Here is a 22,505-nt window from a genome sequence, read left to right as displayed (position 1 = left end):
CCAAGGGCCAGCTGGGCTCAGTCCCCCAGCCATACAGCAGCAGGCCAAGGGGCAGGGGAGGGCAGCGCCACGGCGCCGGGAAGCCCCGTCTACACGGCTCCAGGGAGGATGCCGTGGGCTGCCCTGGCCCCGCAGTCCCACTCCCACCACGGGGATCCCCTCGCCTTCCCAAGGAGAGGAGCCCGGGCTGCGGGGGCTGCACGGGGATCCCTCCGGGAGGGGCTGCGGGGCCGGCTCGTGGCGGCGAGGCGGTGGTGCCCCGAGGCGGTTCCGGGGAGCACCGCCCCTTCCCGCGCCCCGCTCGCCCGGCGGCTCACACTCGGGCTCTCCGCCGGGAGGGCGGCGGCGCCCTCCTCCCGTCCCCCTCCCTCGCTCCCCTCCGGCTGGCGGGAAGGCGGCAGGGCGGGCGGCGGCGGGCGGAGGGGAGGCGGGCGGCCGGGCTCCGGCGGAGGGCAGCTTCCTCCGGGGCTCGGCGGCGTCCGGCCGGGGTGGGCGCAGCCGGGTGCGCGGGTGGCTACGCGCGCCGGGCGGCGGTGCTGGGGCAGGGAGTGGGGTTTTGGTTTGGGGGGGGGGCGGGCCGAGTGGGGGTGGGACGGGGGGTCGAATGTAGGTGGTGGAAGAACAGGGGCTGTCGCCTCCGCCTCCTACTCAGCGGCAGCCGGGGCAGCCGGATCGCGGCGGCGGCGGCTGCTGCTGCTGCGCGGAGGGACCGCGGAGCGGAGGGATGTGGGGCTTTGGGGGAGGCAGGATCTTCGGGATCTTCTCCGCTCCCGTCCTTGTGGCCGTGGTCTGCTGCGCCCAGAGGTAGGAGCCAGCGTGCCCCGGCGGCGGTGCGGGATGCGTTTCTCCAGGGGAACAAGCTGATGCGCTCCCCCCGCCTTCCGCCCCCCGCCCCGCTCCCGCCGTCGCCCCTGGCCCTCCGCACCCCGTCCTCTGCCTCTCCCGCCCGACACCCCCGTCTCTCTCTCCTCACAGTGTGAACGATCCCGGCAACATGTCCTTCGTGAAAGAAACTGTGGATAAATTGTTGAAAGGCTACGACATCCGCCTCCGGCCGGATTTCGGAGGTGAGTCGCTCTGCCCGGGCTTGCCGCCCGGAGACACCCCCCCCCTCGCGCTGTCCCTGGCGCTGCCGCTGCTCCCGCACGGCGGGGCCCGGTCCTGCGCCCCCGCTGCCGCGGCACGTCTCGCCGCCGGGTAAAGGTTTGGTCTGCTCGCAGGTCCACCCGTCTGCGTGGGGATGAACATCGACATCGCCAGCATCGACATGGTTTCCGAAGTCAACATGGTGAGTAGCGGTGGAGCCCGGCCGGGGCCACAGCTGTCGCCCGGCGGCTCACGGCTACCCGTTCCCCGTCCCTCCCTTCGCACGAAGTCGCTGGTGCCTCGGCGGGCGGCGGCGGGGCTGCGCGGGGCGCCCAATGCTGCCCTCTTCCCTTGAAAACTTTATTTCCCTGGAGACGCGCTTTCTCTTCCCCCCCTTTTCCCCTCTCTCTGCTGGCGGCTGCCTCCGCGAGTGTGCCGGGCCGCCGGTTTCCCCCAGCCTTCCTCGTCTTCCCCCTCAGCCCCCTGGGCGGCCGGAGCTTGCTGGGGCTCTGCCGGCACCTGCCGCGGCCTGGCAGCCCGCGGGATGTGGAGCGGAGTGGGGCGAGCCGGCGGCCGACGGGGTTTCTGGGGCCGGAGGGCTGCGGCTGGAGGCATCTCCCCGCGGTTCAGGGGAAGAAAACAGCCCAGCTTGTCGGTGGGTAAACTCTGACATGTGCAAGTGCTTTAAGGATCGCTGAGCACCCAGAACCGGCGCGGTTGTGTATGGACTTCGGAAGAATTGCAGTCTTGCCTCGGAAAGTGGTGCTGTGCGGGTCTGTCGGGTTCACCGATGAACAGGGAGGTCTTTAGGGCGTTTCTGCGGTTTGGTCGTCCCGTCTGTATAGTTTGGTGATTCGGGGTTAGGAGCTACAATTTCTGTTTCTTGTCCTAATCGTAAATCTGAGTTGCGTTTTCCATGTTCCTGAGCAAATTACTAGTCGCTGTCTCAGTTTTTTTCTTGTGTTCTTCCTTTTGCAAACCTGATGCAGAAAGACCAGCCTACTCTGCAATGCTATAGTTACATTTACGGTGTTAAACATAATAATTACACGTTGGGAGCTGTGCTCTCTTGTAGTAAATATGACACACTGCACTACACCTCCTTCAATGCACTGTTGTAGTGTTACAAGCTGGCATTGCTTGGCTTTATACATGATCTGTGTATTTTCATTAATCCTGACCTTTCTTTCACCCTTTTTACCTGAAATTCTGAGGAACTTTTGCTCTACTTCTCATCTTTTAAAAAATGATTTTTAACAGAGGGTACAGTTGCCTGTTTGCAGTTAAAAGTGTCACCAGCTCCAGCATTTCTACTCATTCAGGAGGGGAAAAACTCTTACTTCTAAGAGTTTGTTTTAGGCTTTCTGCAGATTCAGGCAACGCAGAGACATCTCATATATTCGACAGGCTTTTCTATACCTGTAAAATTGCTTCTCAAATAAAAAAATGGAAGCTGAATGAAAGCTTCTCATTGAGGAGTAATTAAAAAGTCTGACTTCACTATCCCCACTGCCACCTTTGCCACCTTTGGCTATGCTCCAGACTTAGGGAAGCATTGCATGACTCATTAAATTAATATATAGCACTTTGTGTATGTAAAGCGCCACTTAGGCAGTAAATATCAGAGAAAGGCATACTGAGATTGGAAAGAAAACGAGGCAATGTATGCTGCTTTTTGTGCCCTTTTTTTTTTCTTTTTTCCCTCAGCTGTGGAAAGTTTGTTAGTTTTAAATAACAACTTGTCCAGTCCACTGTAGCAGGGATACAAGAAAAAGTAAGTAATTGCACTGCTTGTTGTACTAGGCTGGGTAATTAGATCTCGAATGATACGGGAGCTCCTCAAGAGGATGGGTACCATCTCTTTCCCCCAGACAGGAGCCAGTGTACCAATTGCTTAAGTTTCTAGCTGCTGCACAAGTCGGTGTCCACTGTTGCCCATTAGTTCCCAGAACAGCTATAGAGAAGTGGTTTTTCCCGTGTCCTCTCATGGGGCAATGCTAAGTCTGAAAAATATCAATACAGATCTTGCAACAGAAACAAATAATGTGTTTCTGAAGGGAGTTGCTAAAGTACTATTGTTATAAAAATTATGCTAGTTTACTTTAGGAAAAATGAGGAGGAAGGGCTTCTGCTTGGTGAACACTCTATTGCAACCAGAATTTCATCTGAGCTTGTCTCGTTTCCCTGTGAAAGAACTCGTCTTTGACCAAGCGCAGCTATATTCAAGTAGTGCCTGAGTTGATTAGTTTCGCTTATTTTAAGTTGCTTTATACCAGTCTGCAAAGATTCTTGAGAAAATATCAGTGAATAGTGAATAAGAATGAACAGAAGGAGCTTTCGAGATTACTCAAGTATTTATTCTAAGTAGTAATTTGGAGGGGGGAAAAAGTCACAGTTTGAAGACCAGAAGCATGGCTGTTGAACTTCATGCTTGTTGCCAACTAAACTTCTAATCTTTGACATGTTGTTTCATTTAATTCCAAGCAGATATTGTGAGCATTGACCTTTAGCCTCATCAACTACTGAAATGTCTTACGAGAATTTCTTTATGTGAACTGTAGTGTGGACATGAATTCCTTTGATTTAAATCTAGACATTGGTGTAACCTTTTATAAATTGGCTTGTTAAAATTCATCTCTGTATTAAAAATAAAATAACCAGAGATTGAACATTCTTCAATTTTATGTGCATAAATAAAATGTTTTACAGCAAGTTTTATTATGCTGCCTTCTAAGCAGCCAGTATTGTAGCTTTCAGTGATATGATGACAATTCTTTGTAAGAGGAATTACAGCTTGTATCATACTCTTTTCCATTCTTAATCAAACTGTAGATTTATATATAATATATTCCTCTATGAAGCTTCAGTAACTAGTTATTAATTTAGCTTTCCAGAATTTTAAAAATTTATGTAGTTTTAACCTTTCCATTGAAAATTACTGAAAATTCTTTGCCCTCTACATCCAGGATACCTGTACTATTTTTTAGAATAGACTTATTGAATAGACATGTGCATCTTCCTTGGATTACATGGGACAGTTAACATTTTTCTTTATTTTTGATGCTGAAATGCTAAACTGGATCAGGAGAACAGATGCAAGTATCAGGACTGCAGAGCATCAAGTTGTTTTACTGAAAAGTTGTAAATAAGCAGTTTCTACTGGTTCTCATAACACCTTGAAAGTATCAAGTAGCGTTATTGAAATCATTACTCTGCTGTGTTATTTACATCCTACTGAAAATACTAAACATGTCTGATGTAAAAATCATATGCTTTGATATTTATACTTCGAGTTATATATATGGCAGCAAGAGGGAATTAATAAATTTGCATGTAAGAAGTGCATTGCTCAGGGAAGGGCTACATCTGTTAATGACCTGCACATATGTGTATATGTATATCTCAGTATGTGCTTTACTTCCCTGCTTTACCTGTACATGCTTTCCCATGATTATTTGCCTATTTCAAAAATTATATCTGTAATTGGATACTTAAGCACCTATCTATTTTTATGCCCACCTCCAATAACTGCATTTAAAATAGTTGTAAATTTTACAGTAATATACATCTCCAAAGAAAATATTAATCAATAACAACAGATGTAATACTGAGAAAATACTGTAAGTCATCATACAAATAAAGAGTATGGAAGATTATTGTTGTCAGATTTTAATAATTTAGCTGTATAGTTTATAATTTTTCGTGATTGGGGCTGATTGTGTTCTGTTCTTGCTATGTTTTAGATGTTTTACTTAAATTATGTGAATTGAAGAAGAAATAGTTACCATGCTTTTTACTATTCTGTCATCCTGTTTTCAATCAGATAGTGTCCACAATTTGCAATTTTTTTGTGGTCTGATTGTTGCTCAACATTTGATCTGTGAATCAAATGCATTAGTTCCAAGTATACAATTTTCAAGCACCCAAATACTTCCATATCTTAGGAAGTTAAATAATCAATGCATTAAATCTCCAAATAACCCCTCTTTAAAGTTATCATTATAGCTGGAAGACTAAGGTAGTGCACTTTCATTTTACTATAATTTTAGAATGTTTATTAAAGTTTATAAAGTGGATGGAGAAAACAAAGGAATCAGTGCAAAAATGAACCTTTCTCCTTTGAGATAGTATTTTGCATGTATGATCTGTAAGAAAGGACACCTGTGCTACTGCCCTCTGAAGTGCAGTCTGCATTCTTTTTGTGTATGGAGAGGACTTCAGAGTTGTTCATCTAGGTTTCTCAAAGGCTCTAATTTTGATAAAATGAAACCAGCAGAACCCAGGAGACATCATCTGCTATATAGTCATGCTGCTGTTTTGAGAATACTGTACTCAGAAAATTAGTTTGACATAAAGTCAGACCATAAAATTTATGAGTTGCTGTTTCTGAAAAAGATGTAATCTATTCTATGCTAACACTCTGAAAAAGACTTAATCTGTTCTATGCTAACACCGTAATTTTTTTATTTTTATGTATGTGCCTTTTAAAACTGCAAGTATGCATATGGACTTCGTTGGGTGCCTGCTGATTTTCAAAGCAATTTTGACACCTTTCTGACAAACAGTGTTTTAGTTGCTGCTCTAAGGTCAACTGAAGTTACTACTCACTGAGACTAGGTAGTTTTTATTTTCCTTGGATAGTGATACACAAATAATTATTTTTAGCTGAATTAATTCATACTTCACCTGAAGTACTGAGGGTGCAGAACCATCATGTATCTATTGATGAAATCCGTCACATCTTACTTTAGATGTGTAAAAATTTTAATGGATTTGGTTGATGTAAATTGAGGTGTATACAATTAGATGTCTGAGTGCGAGCTGGATTGCTAAACTCTACAGCTGCAGTTAATGGAGATCCAGAACAGAATGAGGATGCTTGTGCAAAGGTGTCTGCTGTCATTTCGGTTTCACGGTATCGTACTTGCCCTCCGGTTTCCGGTCCAGGTTGATGCAGATCTCTTGCAAGTCCCCTGCCATGTCAGTGTGTCTACATGCTAGACAAGACACCAGTTCCTGAAATTTAAACAACTGAGTCTTATTCTTGTCAATACAGGTGATGGAGTCCGGAGAGCTACTGAGCTTAAAATGTAGAAGACACTTTAGTAGTGCTTCTTAGATATTTTAAGTGCCTCAAAGTATCTTGTTCGGATTCCAGCTGTCTCTCTAGAAGGTTAAGGACTGACATGGTTCATGTTCTATATCTGCCAGCCATATGCAGGGGTCCTGCATAATCCAGACATCCAAAATGGCACCAGACATCCTTGCTTAGGTAAGTGAACTGTTCCCTAGATGCATAGCCAAGGCTTATCCTTCAGAGTCCCTCTAGAATCAGAAGAAGGAGATAGTCATTATTTTGTAATTTGTATCTTAGATGTCTGTGTGGTTGTTACTTTTAAGATGGAAAGATTAATCTTTTTGGGGGGGTGCACCTGTTTCCTGAATAACTATGGAGAGCCAAGGCAACTCGTTTAGTTTTCTGAGTGACTGCAACTAGGCAGAGTGAAATGTAAAACGTGTGTGTCCATCGTAAATGTATCTTCTGTTTCCTGCCATAAACAGATACTTTCTAAATACTTTGCAAACAGAATCTAGAAGTTACCTCATGCAGGAAATCATAACCGAGTTGTGACATACTTTGCTTTGAAGATTCAGATGCAGAAATTAAAGGAGTTGTACTAATAAAATGGTTCCATAATCATGTTGCAAACACAGGTTTTCTAGCTAGAAGAAGATTCATATCTGCAGTGCTTATAACTAGTTCACAAACCATAGGAGTATAAAATAGAATATGTAACTTTATATTCTGATTTTGCTTTTATATGTATTTAGGGACAATAGAAGATCATACTGTGGCAGATAGACCACGTACATAATTTTGTGTATGTGTGTATATGTATATACACACACACGCGTATATTTTTGATAGATAATGCAGGAAAAAAAAAAAGGAAGAAGAAGGAAATAGTACTCAAGCAGGGAAGCATCTCCTGAGACCAGCATAACCCTGCAAAGAGTGCTGTTGCTGTGCTGGGGATGAGCCAGCACCCATCCTCTAGGAGACAGCAGCAATGGGCACTGATCCTGGAGGACAGTCTATCTTAGCAGTTTACCTGCTCTCTGGTTGCCAGCTGGTCACAGGAGCATCCATCCTCTACCTTGTCCCCATCTTGTTTTTCTTCCTCAGGACAGTACCCGTGAACTCCCCCAGCCTGCCTCACTCTCTTTCCATCCCTGTCATGTTTCGTAGTTCCTACTGATAGAGAGAGAGAAGTGCTTGTAGCAGATGGTGTGATAGGAGAATGACTCCTATTAGGCCAAGGGAATTGATGACAGGCTTCTGCTTATCTGCAGTGGAAAGCAACTACTCTGAAGGGGAAGGAATACCTGCTTATGCAGAGACAGGGAGGTAGACAGGGAGGTAGTTAATGTTGCTGGGAGGTGGAAATAGACTATTTAAAAGCCAGCTCCAGCTGCCAAGGTTGAATCATCCAGACTTGGATGATGAAATAGATACAATCTATGATGATATCAATCTGAAACAATTGCAAACATTTCAGGGGACAAAACGAGATTCAAAGTTATGTTTAAAAATTAGAGGAATGGCCCTGAATAAAGAAGGAGCAAGCGCAAAGTGCTGCATTTTATAAGGAAGGAAGAATCCAGTATTTAAAATGATAAAGATTTGGCTAAGCAGCAGGACACTAAGAAAAGGATGTAGAGGTTTTACTCAACCAGATTCCGAAGCAAGTGAAAAAGTCACAAATGCAATATAATTGAAAAAAGATACATCTGACTCTAAGGCACATAAGTAGAAGTGTCATTCACAAGACACAGGGTTTTCTCTATCATTAGGATAAGCCTAAGCAAGAATGCTGTGTCCAGTGTTTCTGCACTGGCTTTCAGGGAGATGGAAACAAACAGGAAGTGTAAAGAAGGCAAGAAAATGTTTCTAATTAAAATAATTACAAAACGGGGCATATCCAGTGATGTTGAAGTAAATTGATTTGTTTAGCACTGAAAAACAAGATAGAGAGGGCATAAATTTCCCAATATGTAGGATGCTGGTGGTGAGAGAAGGATGATCAGCTACTGTTTAGAACCAGTTGAAGTAAGACCCGAAGAAATTAATGAATTGATTTCGGAATGGTTTTCATCTAGCTACGTTTTTTTGGTAGCATCTCCTTTATTGCAGGTTTTTAAGAGGAGATTCGATAAATAACTCTTCCCAATGGTGTTGCACTCGCATTTGGAGAGGCTGGGCTAGCTGATGCTCTGAGATCTTCTCCAGCACTGTATTTCTGTGAATCTCTGCTCTAATTTAATTATTATTTCTGTCAGTGCTCACAAGCACTTCTTGATGTGGTTTCAGATGCCCCAGCTGGTGTCATGCTGATGCTATAGAAGATGAGAAGTTTCCCATAGGTTATTTGTATAGATGCCAGTGTCAGAAGTATATGCCTTGCTATCTGAGGCGTCATTAATTATCAACATTGTGTATGAATCTTCATTGTGTTCTCGGTACCTTTGCATTGATTGGAACAAACGTCACATGTATGTCCTTTCAAATATCCTGGTCTTAAAAGAGTTGTAAACTACAAGGTCAGGACTTCTGTGCATGTAACCATGAGTAGATTTTTGCTTCTGTTGAAAGACTTTCATCATGCCTAGATAATGAAGAAGTACACTAGTTTAAGTTAACAGGAGTGGAAAATTCACAGAAACTTTTTGGAGTTTATGGAGTTATACTTACTATATGCCTAGCAATTTTTTTCCATTCCCTTGAAGACAGAAGAAAAGAGAAAAAGAGTGATATTTATATGAAGCTTTTTATTCAGGCACTATATTCTTATTGAGATAATTTAATGTCTGTAGTCATACAGAAAGATTAGCAATTTGATAAAGGTAGGCAATGTCATGCTTGGCAGAAGAGAACATGCAAACACAGAAACATCCATGATACATGTAGACTTGAGGTCCACAGAGCCAAGTATCCTGACTCTGGTTCTGCCTGGTAGTGGATGCTTAGAGAAGAAAACAATGAGCAGATGCTAATACTTCTCTAAGTATAGTTTTGCAATCTCCAGTAATTTGTCACTTGAGACTTCCTAAGTCTCAAGGCTCTCAGAGAGAGTACTCTTCTTTAGGTGTCATTAGGGCATTGGGATGATTTAGAAACAATACACTTTTCTCCATAGTTCCCCTTTTAATAAAGATATGATTATATAAAGAATTTGAACTTGGGTAGTATCAAGTGCAGTCCATCAATACTGAAGGATAATAAAAACTTGCAGTGAAAGAGGTTGAGCAGTTTTTAGCTACCATTAGGGTTTTAGCTTATCCAAGACAAACTTTATTTTTCTCCCCTGTGACACAGAATCATAAAAAATAGGTGAAAGAAGAATCATTTCAAAGCAACAGTTCATTTAATATTTGTAATTGAATGTCACAGTTCCTCATAACTACAGATACTGCAAGGAAAAAATCCCCAAGTCTGGGCATGTCTAATTCATTATTCACTATTACAGATTTGAACCAGTAATTTTGGGAAAATAATTTGTTCTCTCAGCAGTTAGGAGCTGGTTACAGGTCGCTGTGATAATGTAACCTGCAATATGAATGTAATATTGCACACAGCAGAGAGGGAAGGTAAAACAGCTGTGCTGGGAGGTCTGCAGTTACACTGGATAATTGGCAGTTCAATAGCAGTTAATGACTTTTTTCTTTATACTAATATGAATGTTGAATTTTCATTAGTGCATGGCTATGTCTCCATGGCACAATACAGCACTCTGCAGAGATGCCAGAGGTAGCTCTGGTGCAGCTAGTAGAGTTTCTGGAAGCTGTGAAGTTATGTCAATACAGAGCTCTGTACAGGATGGTTGTACCAGTGGGAGTTAGGTCATTGAATACAACTTCTTTCTCAAGCTTAAAATAGGTTATCTGGTGTATGACCAACCTCCAGCCAGAGCTGATCACCAAAGTGCCCTTTAACAGAGAGAAGCACTTCCATAAGACAGTACTTTTTGTTCTAAATCAGGTATATTAAGACTGGCCCTCCAGAAGTGCCTGTCTGGAGGTACTAATAGCATAATGGGATGGAGAAGACAATGGGAGGAATTGACTGCCTTAGGATAGATAGAATCACAGAATCATAGAATCAGCTGGGTTGGAAAGGACCTCCGAGATCATCAAGTCCAACCCTTGGTCCACTACCACCATGGTTACTAGATGCTCAATTTTCAGTTAATGTTGGGATGAATTCTACCTGTTATTCCTTGTTCACCTGCCTTTTCAAAGGTAAGTGGAAGACAGCCCTGACTGCTGGTACACAACTGGGTTTAGAAGAACTGAACCAGTAGGTTATTGCATTGCATGTAAATCTTTATACAGTTTGAACTGCAGAGGGTTTATAGGTAGACTTTGTGTGAGTCCTGAATCAAATACATGTAGGACAGAGAAGATAACCTTTAAAAGCAAGCTCAAATCCATGTGGTTAAAAATAGCTCATCCCTTGCTCTTTTAATTGAGATGTAAGATAGCCCCGCTGTCTTATTCTACTAGCCCTTTATCCCTAAAGTTACTTGAAAGGAAGAGCTTCTTTCCCATAACTATGTCCTGTTCATATGAGGGATATTTTAAGGTCTCCCTTTCAGGTGGTTTACTTATCCATTAGCACGTGAGCTCATTGCTTATTTACAGTATCAGATATTGAGCTGTAATCCAGTTGTAGTGGGTTGACCCTGGCTGGATGCCAGGTACTCTCTAGAGCCGCTCTCTCACTCCCCTCTGCCACTGGACAGAGGGGAAAAAAAAAAACAGCGAAGGATTCGTGAGTTGAGATAAGAGCTGGGAAAGGTCACTTACTGATCACCATCATGGGCAAAACAGACTCAAAGTAGGGATATTAATTGAATTTATTACTAAAAGGGTCAAGAGCAAAAGAATGAGAAGTAAAATAATTTTTAAAAACCCCTTCCCCCCCCCCCCCCTTTCTTCCATGTTCTCCCTCCTTCCCACCCAGCAGTGCAGGGGGATGGGAAATGGGGGTTATGGTCAGTTGTTGTTTCTGCCGCTGCTCGGGGAGAGGAGTCCTTCCCCTGCTCCTGAGGGGTTCATCCCACTGGAGACAGTCCTTGATGGACCTCTCTGGCATGAGTCCATCCCACAGGCAACAGTTCTTCCCAAACTGCTGTCCCGTGGGTCACTTCTCCATGGGGTGCAGTCCTTCACAAATGAGCTGTACCTGCGTGGGTCCCCCACAGGGGCCACAAGTCCTACCCAGGAAAAGCCTACTCCAGTGTGGGCTCCTTTCTCCATGGGCTGCATGTCCCTGGCTAGGACCCTGCTCCATCTTGGGCCTCCCACTGAGTCACAGCCTCCTTCATGCATCCACCCTCCTCCAGCATGGGCTCCTCCATGGGCTGCAGGTGGGTCTCTGCACCCCGATGGTCCTCCATGGGCTGCAGAGGCACAGCTGCTCCACCGTGGTCTGCACCCGGGCTGCAGGGACCTCAGCTCTGGAGTCTGGAGCACCTCCTCACCCTCCTTCTGCACTGACCTTGGTGTCTACCTGTTGTTCCCATGTTCTTACTCTGGTCTTCCCCGACTGGAATTTTTCATCTCACAACAACCTTCTGTTTCTAAATATGTTATCTTGGAGGCGTTACTATCACTCTTGATTGGCTCAGCCTTGGCCAAAGGCAGGAAGCCTGTCCTGGAGCTGGCTGGCATTGGCTCCATGAGACAGAGGAAGCGTCTAGCAGAAGCCACCCCTGTAGCCACCCTGCTACTCTAAAACCCAGCCACAGAAACCCACTACACCAGTCATGTGCCACATGAGCTCAGCTGGGCAGAGCCTTTCACTCTTTGGGACTGGACTGAAGCAGAATCAAAAAGCTGAGGGCTTCCCTTCAGGAGCTGCACTTGGCTATGCAAGGAAGCTGAGCCCCTCTCACCCATTTTTCAGTGGGGAATAAGTCAGGAAGAGTAAGAAATTGAATCTTCCAGACTTGGAAGGCTAAAGTGTAAACTAAGGGAAATCATTTTTCCTAGATAGTCAAATGTTATTTTGTAAACAGATGACCATTTTTCTTGGTGGTTTCTCATGTTACTGGCCTTTTGAAATGCACTGAAAATTTGAAGTTTAAATAATAGACAAATACAAAAATGCACTTAAATGCTTCAAAATTACTGAGTAATGCAGTAAGTCCTATTTGTTAAAGGCACAAAAGATGAACTTAGGCACACCAATGACATGTCTGTGGTTTCCCTGCGTCAGCAAGATTTGCTTTAGCTTCTGACCTCCTATGCTGTTCAGATAATACTTGGCCATTCTAATTATTTTCCAGTCATGTAAAATAGGTTTTTATTTGGTATAACAAAAATATCTCCCGAACCAACTGGAACTTTACATAGGAAGATGTTTGCAGGACTTGCAAAACAATCTATATGACCCTCAGTTTTGTTTTTGAGCCATAAGCTATGGCTCTGCTAAATTTAAGAGTTGTGGTGGCTCCTGATAATCTGTAGAATGTCAAGACTTCTGTACTTGAGCATTGCACCTGTGCTCAGGCATGCACTCGTGTATGTTAATCATAGCATGTATTTGGCCCAGCATTTTCACAGGTTTGATATTCTCTGGAGGTTAGCATATCCTAGGTCCATTGCCAGTAGGCATCTTGGATGCAGCTACTTGTGCTGTGAAATAAGTTAATCTAGATAGAAACAAGGTGTGCCGTGCAACACCACTTGTCTTTCAGACAAGAAAACTCTTTGGCTCACTGTATTTGCTGTGTTAGATCTACCCCAAAAAGTGCAATTCAGTGCATCCATGTAGAATTATGTAGCCATCATTTCTAATGGGAGAGCTGTGACTTTCGAGAGGGTGATGCATGTGATCTGACTGGCAGTACCTATATTAGAAGACAGCTCACAGTAGAGAGCTTGTTGCTTTCCATTCTGTGTACAGTGAGCAGGGCTTGGGCCAAATGCCTGCCTGTTACCTTTCTGGCAGTAAGTGAAGTGAGTGCCATCTACATGGCCTCTTGACTCTACTCTGCTGTCAGAGCTCTTTTTTTTATCTCTTGAGAAAATAGGTGGACAGATATTCTCTTCCTGTGGGAAACTGCTGTTGCACACTTGTTTCTTGGGATGAACTCTATCTCTTGGTCTTGCTTGGCTTCATGCCATTGACAGCAAACTTTACACAGTTCAAATGCTGCATCACTGAGCAGAAAGCTGTGGTAGGTGAATGACAGCTACTGATGAAGAGAAGGAGCTTGAGGTGGCACCCAGACAGCTACATGGGGCAGTTACCATGCACTTAATTCAGAAGTGTTGTTCACCTCAGTTTAGATAATGGTCTATATGTGGAGGATTTCCAGAGTACTTACTCTCTTCATGACAACCAAAGGAAGTACCAGAGTTCCACATGCAGCTTGTATTAAGCACCTAGAATGTAGATTCAGATTAATTGCCTAGATGAGGTGGGCTGGACTTCACCATTACCTTGTGTGACAGAGAAAACAGGTTGTCCTTGGGCAGTAAGGGCTTATGGAATGTGTAGAGAAGTAGTTAGCAGTAGTTGTGTGTTTTTGTGATGAACAAGAGGTGATTAAGAGAAATCGATTTTAGGGAGGAAATATTTCATTTCCCTTTAAACAAAAATGGTGTCTCCTTTGGCATTTCTTCCATTTTTTTCCCTCAGAAAAATGGTTGAGCTACCTTAGGAATAGCTTAGCTATTTTAAAAATTCTGATTATCTGCCTACAATTCTTTTTATAAACCATCCCCCTTAAATGGACAGGAAAAAAAAAGAATAAAAAGATGGGCAGTGAATTAGCAAATGCATTTAAGATAGTTGATCATCTTACCTTTCCAGTAGACCCACTTTAGTCACATGCTCATATATTATTAACCTGAATGAATCAAGGCTGATACTGCACGTCTTTCCGGGCTATCCATTTATGTGATGTTGGGTGCCTTTTGAATTGGTATTCTGGTGCTGCAATTTAGAAAGAGAAGCCAACAGTTACAATACAGTAATCTTGTTATCCACTAGTGAAATGTTCATTATCTGTTTTATAAATATCTGTTTAATATCGTCAGAAGTGATTTGGAGATGGATACCTTCTGAGCTGGAATTCTACAATTTTATGATCTTTACATTAAAAAGAAAAACTTTCAATCTCTGAAGAAGATCCCTTTTGCTTAGGCTTCCTCAAGAAGTAATCTGGCCCTTACACTCATGGTCTTATCCTTTTCTTTCATTAGTCACATCTGTAAGGATCTCATTTATAATCTTGCCTTATATTCCTCTAATATACCACAGAGAACATGTATAGTGTCATTAGTAACCTGATGGCACAAAAGTTGCTATATATGTAAAGTGGTTTAGCTGAAAAAAGAGTATTCCACTCAGATATAAGTACACCCATTAATTTGACTGCTGGTGCTCACTGAACAGCTGTCATAAGACAGAAGTCATAGTCATTTGTTATTACTTGCCTCCAGAAGTCCCTGACTGATTTTTGTTAATAGCTTGAGCAAGCGACCAAATCTCATGAGACTTCTGTATGGATCTTTTGCCATTTTTCTTTCTCATCTGTCTTGAATCTGATTATTCACACCTTTTGTGCTGTAAAGCAGGAGTCTGCATTTTTCACATCATTATTTTTATAGTTCTTTTCCTAAGATGTGCAGTCTAAAAAAAAAAAAAAAAGCTGTTGGAAAACCAGATCCCTTCCTCTTCCTGAAAACACTGCTGAATTAAGCTAAATACAAATGTAGCTTGCTGTTTTCTGGCACACAATTAGCTGGTCCTTCTGAATTTGACTTCAGCTGAGCTTGATACTGCAAAGTGTGGTAATGAGTTCTAAAATCTTTGCAGCACTATATGCTGTTTGATTATAACATTTACAGAATGATATTGAATGTCATCTGCACCATACTATGTGTGGCATGTTAAATCCTATGTCTCTTAATACATTGGTGCTATTATGACATCCTTCATGATAATAAAACCAAAGCAAACCTGAAATAAAATGTTATGATGAATCTATATGTAATGGCATATCACTTTGGAGAAATCTGATTAAAACATGGCAATAATGCAGTAACAATGCTGAAGATTCAGAAGATGAATTTAGTTAATTGCTTCCAGAGGACGCAAAATTAAATACTACCTTTCAAAAATGAGTGATAAATCTTCAGTTACATGGAAATAATGGGTATGAAGAATTGACTAGATGTAATGTTGATGAAGGCAATCAAAGGATGAAAGTGTCAGGGTTACTTTTCAATCTGTCATTGAATTGTGGTCATCTATCACTGCAACTAGATTTTGTCTGAGCTTCTACTGTGGTGATTACAGCTGGATACCCTGCTGTATCTCTCGATGCTCAGCTTCAAGTCCTTTGCTATGTTACCTTTTCTACTGGTGTGACATAGCTGGCAGTAATTTTTTTAGGCATGTTAATTTCTTTGAAAACAGAAGTGCTTATTTGTAATGATAGTGTTATGCAGTGTGCTATTTGTTTATTTATTTTGCCCTGAATAGCAGACATTTGTGCTGTATAAAAAAATTTAAGGAGGGTTAAATGTGTAAAAGACTTGAGCTACCAGACCTTCACAAAAAAATCCTCCAGTTTACTGCTACCTGTGCTTTTGCTGTAGTGAGTTACACCATTAACTGCGACTCTTTCTAATGCAGTTAGAGAATACAGGGAAGGAAGGTGGGAGGGAATTGTTCAATTTTTAGATTACTATATGATCACAGTGGAGTGAAAGTTCAATTTTATTTGGTTGTCATTGCTCAGCAGGGACAGGGTATGATGATTTTTTTTCCCAAAGCCCATTGGGAAGCAGGCAGTTGCTCAGAAGGAGCTGTAGTCTCCATGTGATCAAAACCATGTATTCAGTAATCCTCCAAGACACTTATTTGATTGACTGAAAAAACTCCAGAGGAAACTGTTTTAGCATATTATGTCGTATCAGACTTCTGAGGAACACGTTTTCCTTTCCTTTCAAATAATAAAAAAAAAAGTGTCAGATTTGACTGTTACATGTGCAGTGGTGCGATGTCAATGGTCCAGGAGAAGAGGTTTCAGCCCATCTCCTCTTGTCTGTCTGTACAGGCTGGCAGAAGCAAAGCAAAGCAATCCAGTGCTAATGCTGATGTCCTGACCGTGAGTTTATCCCGTTGTGTCATCATAGGATGGCACTAAAGCTACAGACATGCAGATCTTCACACCAAGATTAATTTTTGACCACTTAAGTATCATTGCCTGAACTTTTAGGTGCTTTGGAAGGCAAGAGATGGCCATGTCTTCCAGCCTATGTATATTCTCTGATAAACTAGGACCACAGCACTGTATCAGAGAGTTTATTAAAAGCAGCAGCAGAATTATGTGTAATTACAAAACTGAATTCCAAAAATACTTCAAGTCTTCCTTCCTTTGAAAAACATTTTTTCAGACATTTCCCCTGTTGATCATCCCTTGATATGTACAAATTTTAGGTCTCATTCTGTCCTCTCTTTTTTTCTAAAAGCTGCAAAACACGTAACAGAACTGTGACTGATGTTCAGTTCCACATCTTCATATAGATACAAACGGTATCACTTCCTCCTCAGGTTTGCAGAAATATTGCCTGGAGTTCTCAAAAGCTGATGTCCTTCTAAAACCTGCCCTTTTGCATTAGTTACTCTCCAGCTTATCTTTGTTCTTGTTAATGGAGAGTTTTCTTTAGTGACTGTAGTGCCAGTCATGATTCCTGCTGATATGTTGTCTAGCATTGTATTGTAAGTTTTATGTATGAAAAGGGGCTTTTTTTTAGTCCAGGAGTCTGGGGAATAGCCAGATCCTTTTCTGGAGTCTAGCTGATGGTTGTTGTCTAAATGTAAGAGACTAAATAAGAAGCTGAGGATTCCCTTCAGGCACACCATTGAAAATACCTCCTTGGAGCTAATACCCATTTTCTGTTTGGGGCGAGATATGGAGGAGGAGCTTGTCAGGCTAAGCAGAGTACAGAATTTTTGTGCAATGAGGTCTGTTCGACACTTAGATGACTTGGCCATGTCTTGTTTCTGTAGTCCTTACTCTGCTACCGTTCATTCTGGGAACTGGCTCTGTCTGTATTGTTTGGGATCAGAGGAAGAAGAAGGTGGTTTAAGACTACTTTTCCATTTTTCCCTTCAGCTTTTCTGGCCTGTAAGCTATGTCTGATGGAGATCAAAATGTTTTCTTAATTATTTTCAAGCAAACTCTCAGTGGAGAGAAACTGAATAAAAAATTTTGTTTGACTCAGTGTGTAGTATCAACCAACAGGTCCAACACCATTTTTTTCTTGGTTCTCTTTGTGGGAATAAATAAATGAGAGCATTAGACATCGATAAAAGGGGAGAAAAAAATTTAAAAAAAAAACTATTCAGTAATCTCCAGAGACTCAATGTGATCTAGAGTTAGTGTGCACCCCAGAGAAACTATTAAAGACTTTACAGTTCAACAGTTACGGCTGGGACCATGAAGAAATATTCTCAGGAACTGAATTTCTCTGACCTGCATTTATGTTTGTGTGTGTCTGTGTTTCTTCTGCTGTCCCACCACAACTCTCAGCTACTTCTCTTAACTTCTGCAAAAAGGCGGGGGGGGGGACACAGACACTGCTGCGGCGGTGGGGGGCACACTGCTGCCAATAGGTTACTTCACAACAGTTTTGAAAACTTTCCTGAGTACTGAAGTCCAACGAACCCTACTAGTAATTTCTTGGAGCGCTTCATGGGTGGTTTTGGCCCCTGTCAGATGGTACTCTCTCAGAGGCTTTCCAGACTCAGAAGTCTGCAAGGGCCAGAGTCACTTCTGATACCCAGCTAGCATGTGGACACCCTATTTTGAAGGGTGAGATAATCTAATAGTATGGACTCGAGATGATCTCGCCAGGTGGCCTCAGTGCCAGAGTATGTGTTTAATATTCTAGTCACATTTAATTCACTAGTAGAGGCATAGCCATAGAGTCTCTTTGAGAAATTTATCTACTGATCTGTAGGCTTAATAAATTCAGCTGTGTTTTTGGTACCAGAGGTACTGGTTGTACAGCATTTGACCTTATTAAGCATCCTCACTAAGCCATACCTGTTGAACTTTTAAATGAAGATGAATTCTCGACTGGAATTCAGAGCTGGTGAAAATTCCCTACAGGTTTCTGCGACAAAAGGCTCCAGTGATGTTTTCAGTTCAGCTTTTCCCAAAGAATTTTTTTCTGGAGGAGATGCATGGCTCCAGACTCAACAAGCCTCAGATGCTGCACTGGCAGGTTGTCCCTGTTGGGTGCAGTGGCCAGCTGCATGGATACCATCACCTTATGCTTTTCATCCTTGACACCACTACAGCCTTTGTGTTCTGCAAACTTAACTTCCATTTCCTTTGTAGTGCTCCAAAGAATATTTCATGTTCAGCATTTACAAGAGTTGAGGGAGAAAATGTCAATAAAGTTAACTTGGATAAAAATTTGTTTGATGTATACTGATCAAACCAGGTAATTTTTTTTTTTTTAATGCTATGTAGAATTACTGTGCAGGCTTTATGTTAACAGAAGTGGGAAACTGTCTATTTTGGAATCGGAGTGGAAAATGAAGCCAACTGACATTGCCATTTTATCAGTAATCTGTAAGATTTCCATTAAAAATGCCTTCTCTCCGCTGAGCTGATCAGACTGTGTACTCTGCAGGATAACCTCATGGGTCCAGAGAGACTGGTTCTGCCCAAATGTTTCTCAGTTCTAATTAAGAGTCTGACAAGTGAGATGTGGGTGAGGGATAGTTTGCAAATCCAAGGTACAGTATGTCTAAGGGAATGGATTACCAGAATGTCATGTTAACTGTACATTTGAAATAACAGTGGAAATCACTTTTCATTGGTAAGTCTCAAAGTTCCACCCAAAGTAGGTTAAATAGTCTTGTGCTGGGGGGACACAGACAAGAGAGGAAGCATGTCCTACATCCTTCAGCTGACCAGTGACACAGCCTATCTTCCTGAGCTCTGGTCCAGTTTTTGATGACAAAGGCTGTTACTGTGCGGCCCAGGAGGTGCAGTTGGGTGGCTGATGTAAATTGATGTAAATTGAATGCTTATGCTGTGAGTATGCTTTGTTGAAGTAGTGCTGTTTTGGTTCAGTGGGCATAATTCATAGTTGGCACTCTAGGTGTGCTTGTGGAGAACACCTCTAGCTTGGGTCCATTCAGGTTGTCGCCATCCCTGAAAGGTTGAAGTTCAGGCTGGATGAGGCTTGAGCAGCCTGGTCCAGTGGAAAGGGTCCCTGCCCATGACAGGGGGGTGGAACTAGATGGTCTTTAAGGACCCTTCCAACCCCAAACATTCTGTGATTCTCTGAATCTGTGATATGCTCCGAAACAGCTTTGCAGCAGGAACCCAGGTGTAGAAAGGGAGAGCAGTTGGCGGATGCACTTCAAAAGCACATTTCCAATTTGAACTACAGTGCTAATATAGATAACTCAAAGCTGTACTGACTCCCATTTTTAGAATGAATTGTCATTTCATTTTGGGACACTGAAGCTCATCTCCATCTGATGTGTTATTTATTCATCACTTAATTAGCAACTAGTTGTGAAGTGATGCCTTCATCTTTATTCTCATTTTTCGTCTGTTTTTAGAGGCAGTGGTAAACAGGTGTAAGAATTGCTGTATCAGCTCATAAGAAATGTCTTTTAGCCCAATATCATATCTCTGACTGGGGATAGTGTCAGATATCTAATGAATGGCACAAAAAAGTGATACTTCCTTGAAAAAATCTCCCAGCCTCCTTAATTTTCACTTCAGGAGTATCTGTGGTTGCAATTGGAATCTTAATGCTTAAGCTAAGGGATATTAAAATAAATTATTGTGCTTATTTAGCCTATATGCACCTACATAAAGGATATGTCTATATATAATTTTTGGCCACATTTTTCCTTGTCGATCATACTTTTCTACAACATATTGTTGTAATGCACGTCATCATTTTTGTTAGTTCCGCTTGTTAAATCCCCAAAGCTGCCCAGTGTTAATCACTGACATTGCCATGAAATTTGCCTCTGTGCACTCATACAGATTTTGGAAGTTGCTTGCTTTCACCAGCTGTTTCTTCTGAATGCCAAAAATCTACCAGGTGCAAACAGTATAAAGCAGCGTTTGTGTATCTGTGGCTGTAAAGGGGAAAAACTGTAAACTCGTCCTTAATTTTTTGGACTTTCCCAGTGTAGAATTTTCAAAGCAGCAGCTCTTTTGCCTTAAAAATCTTTCTAAAGTAATGTTTGAATTATGCTTTTGGGTATTCAAGAAGAAAAAATCGAAATGTCTTTGGAAATTCAGTCGTGGATTAATGGAGACTACTTTTCCTCAAGCTCCTTTTGCTTATAATACTGAGTTCTATGGCATCAGGTGTGTAATCCCTGAGATGAGAGTTTTTGATTACTTCAGTGAACTTTAAAAAAAGAAACTGTAATACATTTTGAAAGAAGTTAAAATCTGTGTTATTTAATGCAGAATAGGAATTGAGAGCAGATGTGGTATTCTTTCCATAACTCGTGACTCCTCCCTTTCCAAAAAGATTAGGCTTCAGAGCGAAGTCATTGTGAAATCTGGGACAGAAAATCCAGTAGAGCTCAGGATTAAGTATTGCATGTCTTGAAATGGACAACATAATTTATATTTACATCATAAAGAAGTGGAAAACAGGATCATTTCCCTGTGGTCAAGTCATGCTTGAGGTATGAGACCTGAAGACATGTACCCCTATTCAGGAGTTGGTGATGACTTTTCCTGGTGTCTCAGATTAGACATTTTTGGTTCCCACTACACACACAGACCTTTCACTGACACAGTCTTAATTTTTCAGTATGTACGTCCTCATGTTCTTCACCTCAGCATCTTCTTTACTGTTTTTGACCCTGGAACTGGTACCGAGTTTTCCAGGTAAGTCAGTCACTGTAGCCTCAGGTGTGCTGAAGAGCAGGAGAACGGAAAGTGGGCAGACAAAGGAGAAGCTAATCCCTGCTGCAGATGGCTCAGTTTTTTCTCCAGTGGGTTATTTCAAGGTCTTCAAAGACTTTTTTGGCTGAATGACCAGATGGTGCAAGGGAAGTCACAAGTGCCCATACATTCTCCACTCCTTCTTAACCACAGCTCTGAGTTATCAGACTCTGGTGTGGATTCCTGCTATGGTCAGATAAACAGAAAGACTCAAGGTGCCTTTTGAGGAATTAGAGCTCTTAGTTTTGTAGGGTAAGAAAAACTATGAAGAAGCCTTCTAAAAGAAGTCTGGAGTGTACGGGAGGAAGACACCAAGTAGTAGACTTACTGTGATGTGAAGTCTTCTCTTAAGGCCACTTCCAGATGCAAACCAGTAATTAAGTTGTGTGGGAACCAGACTGTCCACTTAATGGCAATTTTTTTTATTTATGTTTGCTTTGGCCTAGCGTCAACAATGTAGTATTTAAATATTTTCAATAGAACGTATTTTTAAAATATTTCTTGGGAGCAGTCAAAATGTTTTTTTACGATAATGCTGATTTTTTTCTAATGTACTACTAATTTAATATGAAACTATACTGAAACATTTACAGAGATGTTGCAACAAAACATTGATTTTCTTCAATGATTTTTTTTTCTAAATTACATTTTCTCAAAATCAATATATTTTGGCAGACAAAGAGTAATTTTGATGCCACTTTTTAACAACATGAAAACAACTACAGTGCTATTGGAATCTACTCATTATGGTGCTAAGCACTCCTAGCGAAGTAAAGGTGAGTGTGTAACGAAACTGGCATCTCTCTGCCTGCTGAATCTCTTTAATACGAGTGAGAAAATAAAAACTTAAAATGGCTTTTATTTACTTATTACCATGTAGGAGCAACAGCAAAGCTAACTCCAGGAATGCAGAAGTGTACTGAAGCCTGAGCTTTCAAGTTCTTTTTTCACTGTTGTTTTAGACAACACAGGTAGCACCAGTGTTTCAGCATGTGATGACCACTCCTTTGCTATATTCTATGCCATGGTCTTGCAAATCATTGCTTGAAATCAATGTATTACATAGGTATGATTGGTCATTTCTTTGTTTATTTGATTACTTTTTTGTTACCTTATTTTTTTTCTTCAAAGAGGCTTCTGTGGGATAGTTTAGTCCTTCACAGTGGAATCCAGTTACATCAAATACTTTCAGAGAAGCAAACATTGTGTACCTATTAAATACTTCTTTGAGAAGTTATAGTTGCAATCAGTTCTGACTGACCAATCCCAAAAGATAGCATATGAATATAGCCTATCAGGCAGATTTTTATGAGCCATTTTAAAGTTACATCCACTCAACAAAGGTCTGTTGTTCTGAGAGTGTTATTTGCTCTATGAAGTTAACTGAATGAG

The 22,505-nt window shown here is 41.9% G+C and overlaps 1 protein-coding gene across 2 annotated transcripts in view; it reads left to right on the top strand.

The window, feature by feature from the left end:
* Positions 1 to 615: 615 nt before the first annotated feature.
* Positions 616 to 22,505, top strand: part of GABRB3 (gamma-aminobutyric acid type A receptor subunit beta3) — a 115,829-nt gene continuing 93,939 nt past the window's right edge. The window contains exons 1-3 of one of the 2 annotated variants that reach the window (XM_032679965.1): positions 616 to 804; positions 976 to 1,067; positions 1,221 to 1,288. In XM_032679965.1, the coding sequence (XP_032535856.1) occupies positions 725 to 804; positions 976 to 1,067; positions 1,221 to 1,288 (240 nt within the window). In that variant the 5' untranslated portion in view covers positions 616 to 724. Of the gene's footprint in view, positions 805 to 975; positions 1,068 to 1,220; positions 1,289 to 6,142; positions 6,359 to 22,505 lie in introns of those variants that run through there. The other variant, XM_032679972.1, reaches the window with a different exon arrangement.

This window comes from Chiroxiphia lanceolata, chromosome 2 (assembly GCF_009829145.1).
Source record: "Chiroxiphia lanceolata isolate bChiLan1 chromosome 2, bChiLan1.pri, whole genome shotgun sequence".
Taxonomy (NCBI): domain Eukaryota; kingdom Metazoa; phylum Chordata; class Aves; order Passeriformes; family Pipridae; genus Chiroxiphia; species Chiroxiphia lanceolata.
The sequence above is the reverse complement of the archived record's forward strand: the minus strand, read 5'-3'. Positions and strand labels throughout refer to the sequence as shown.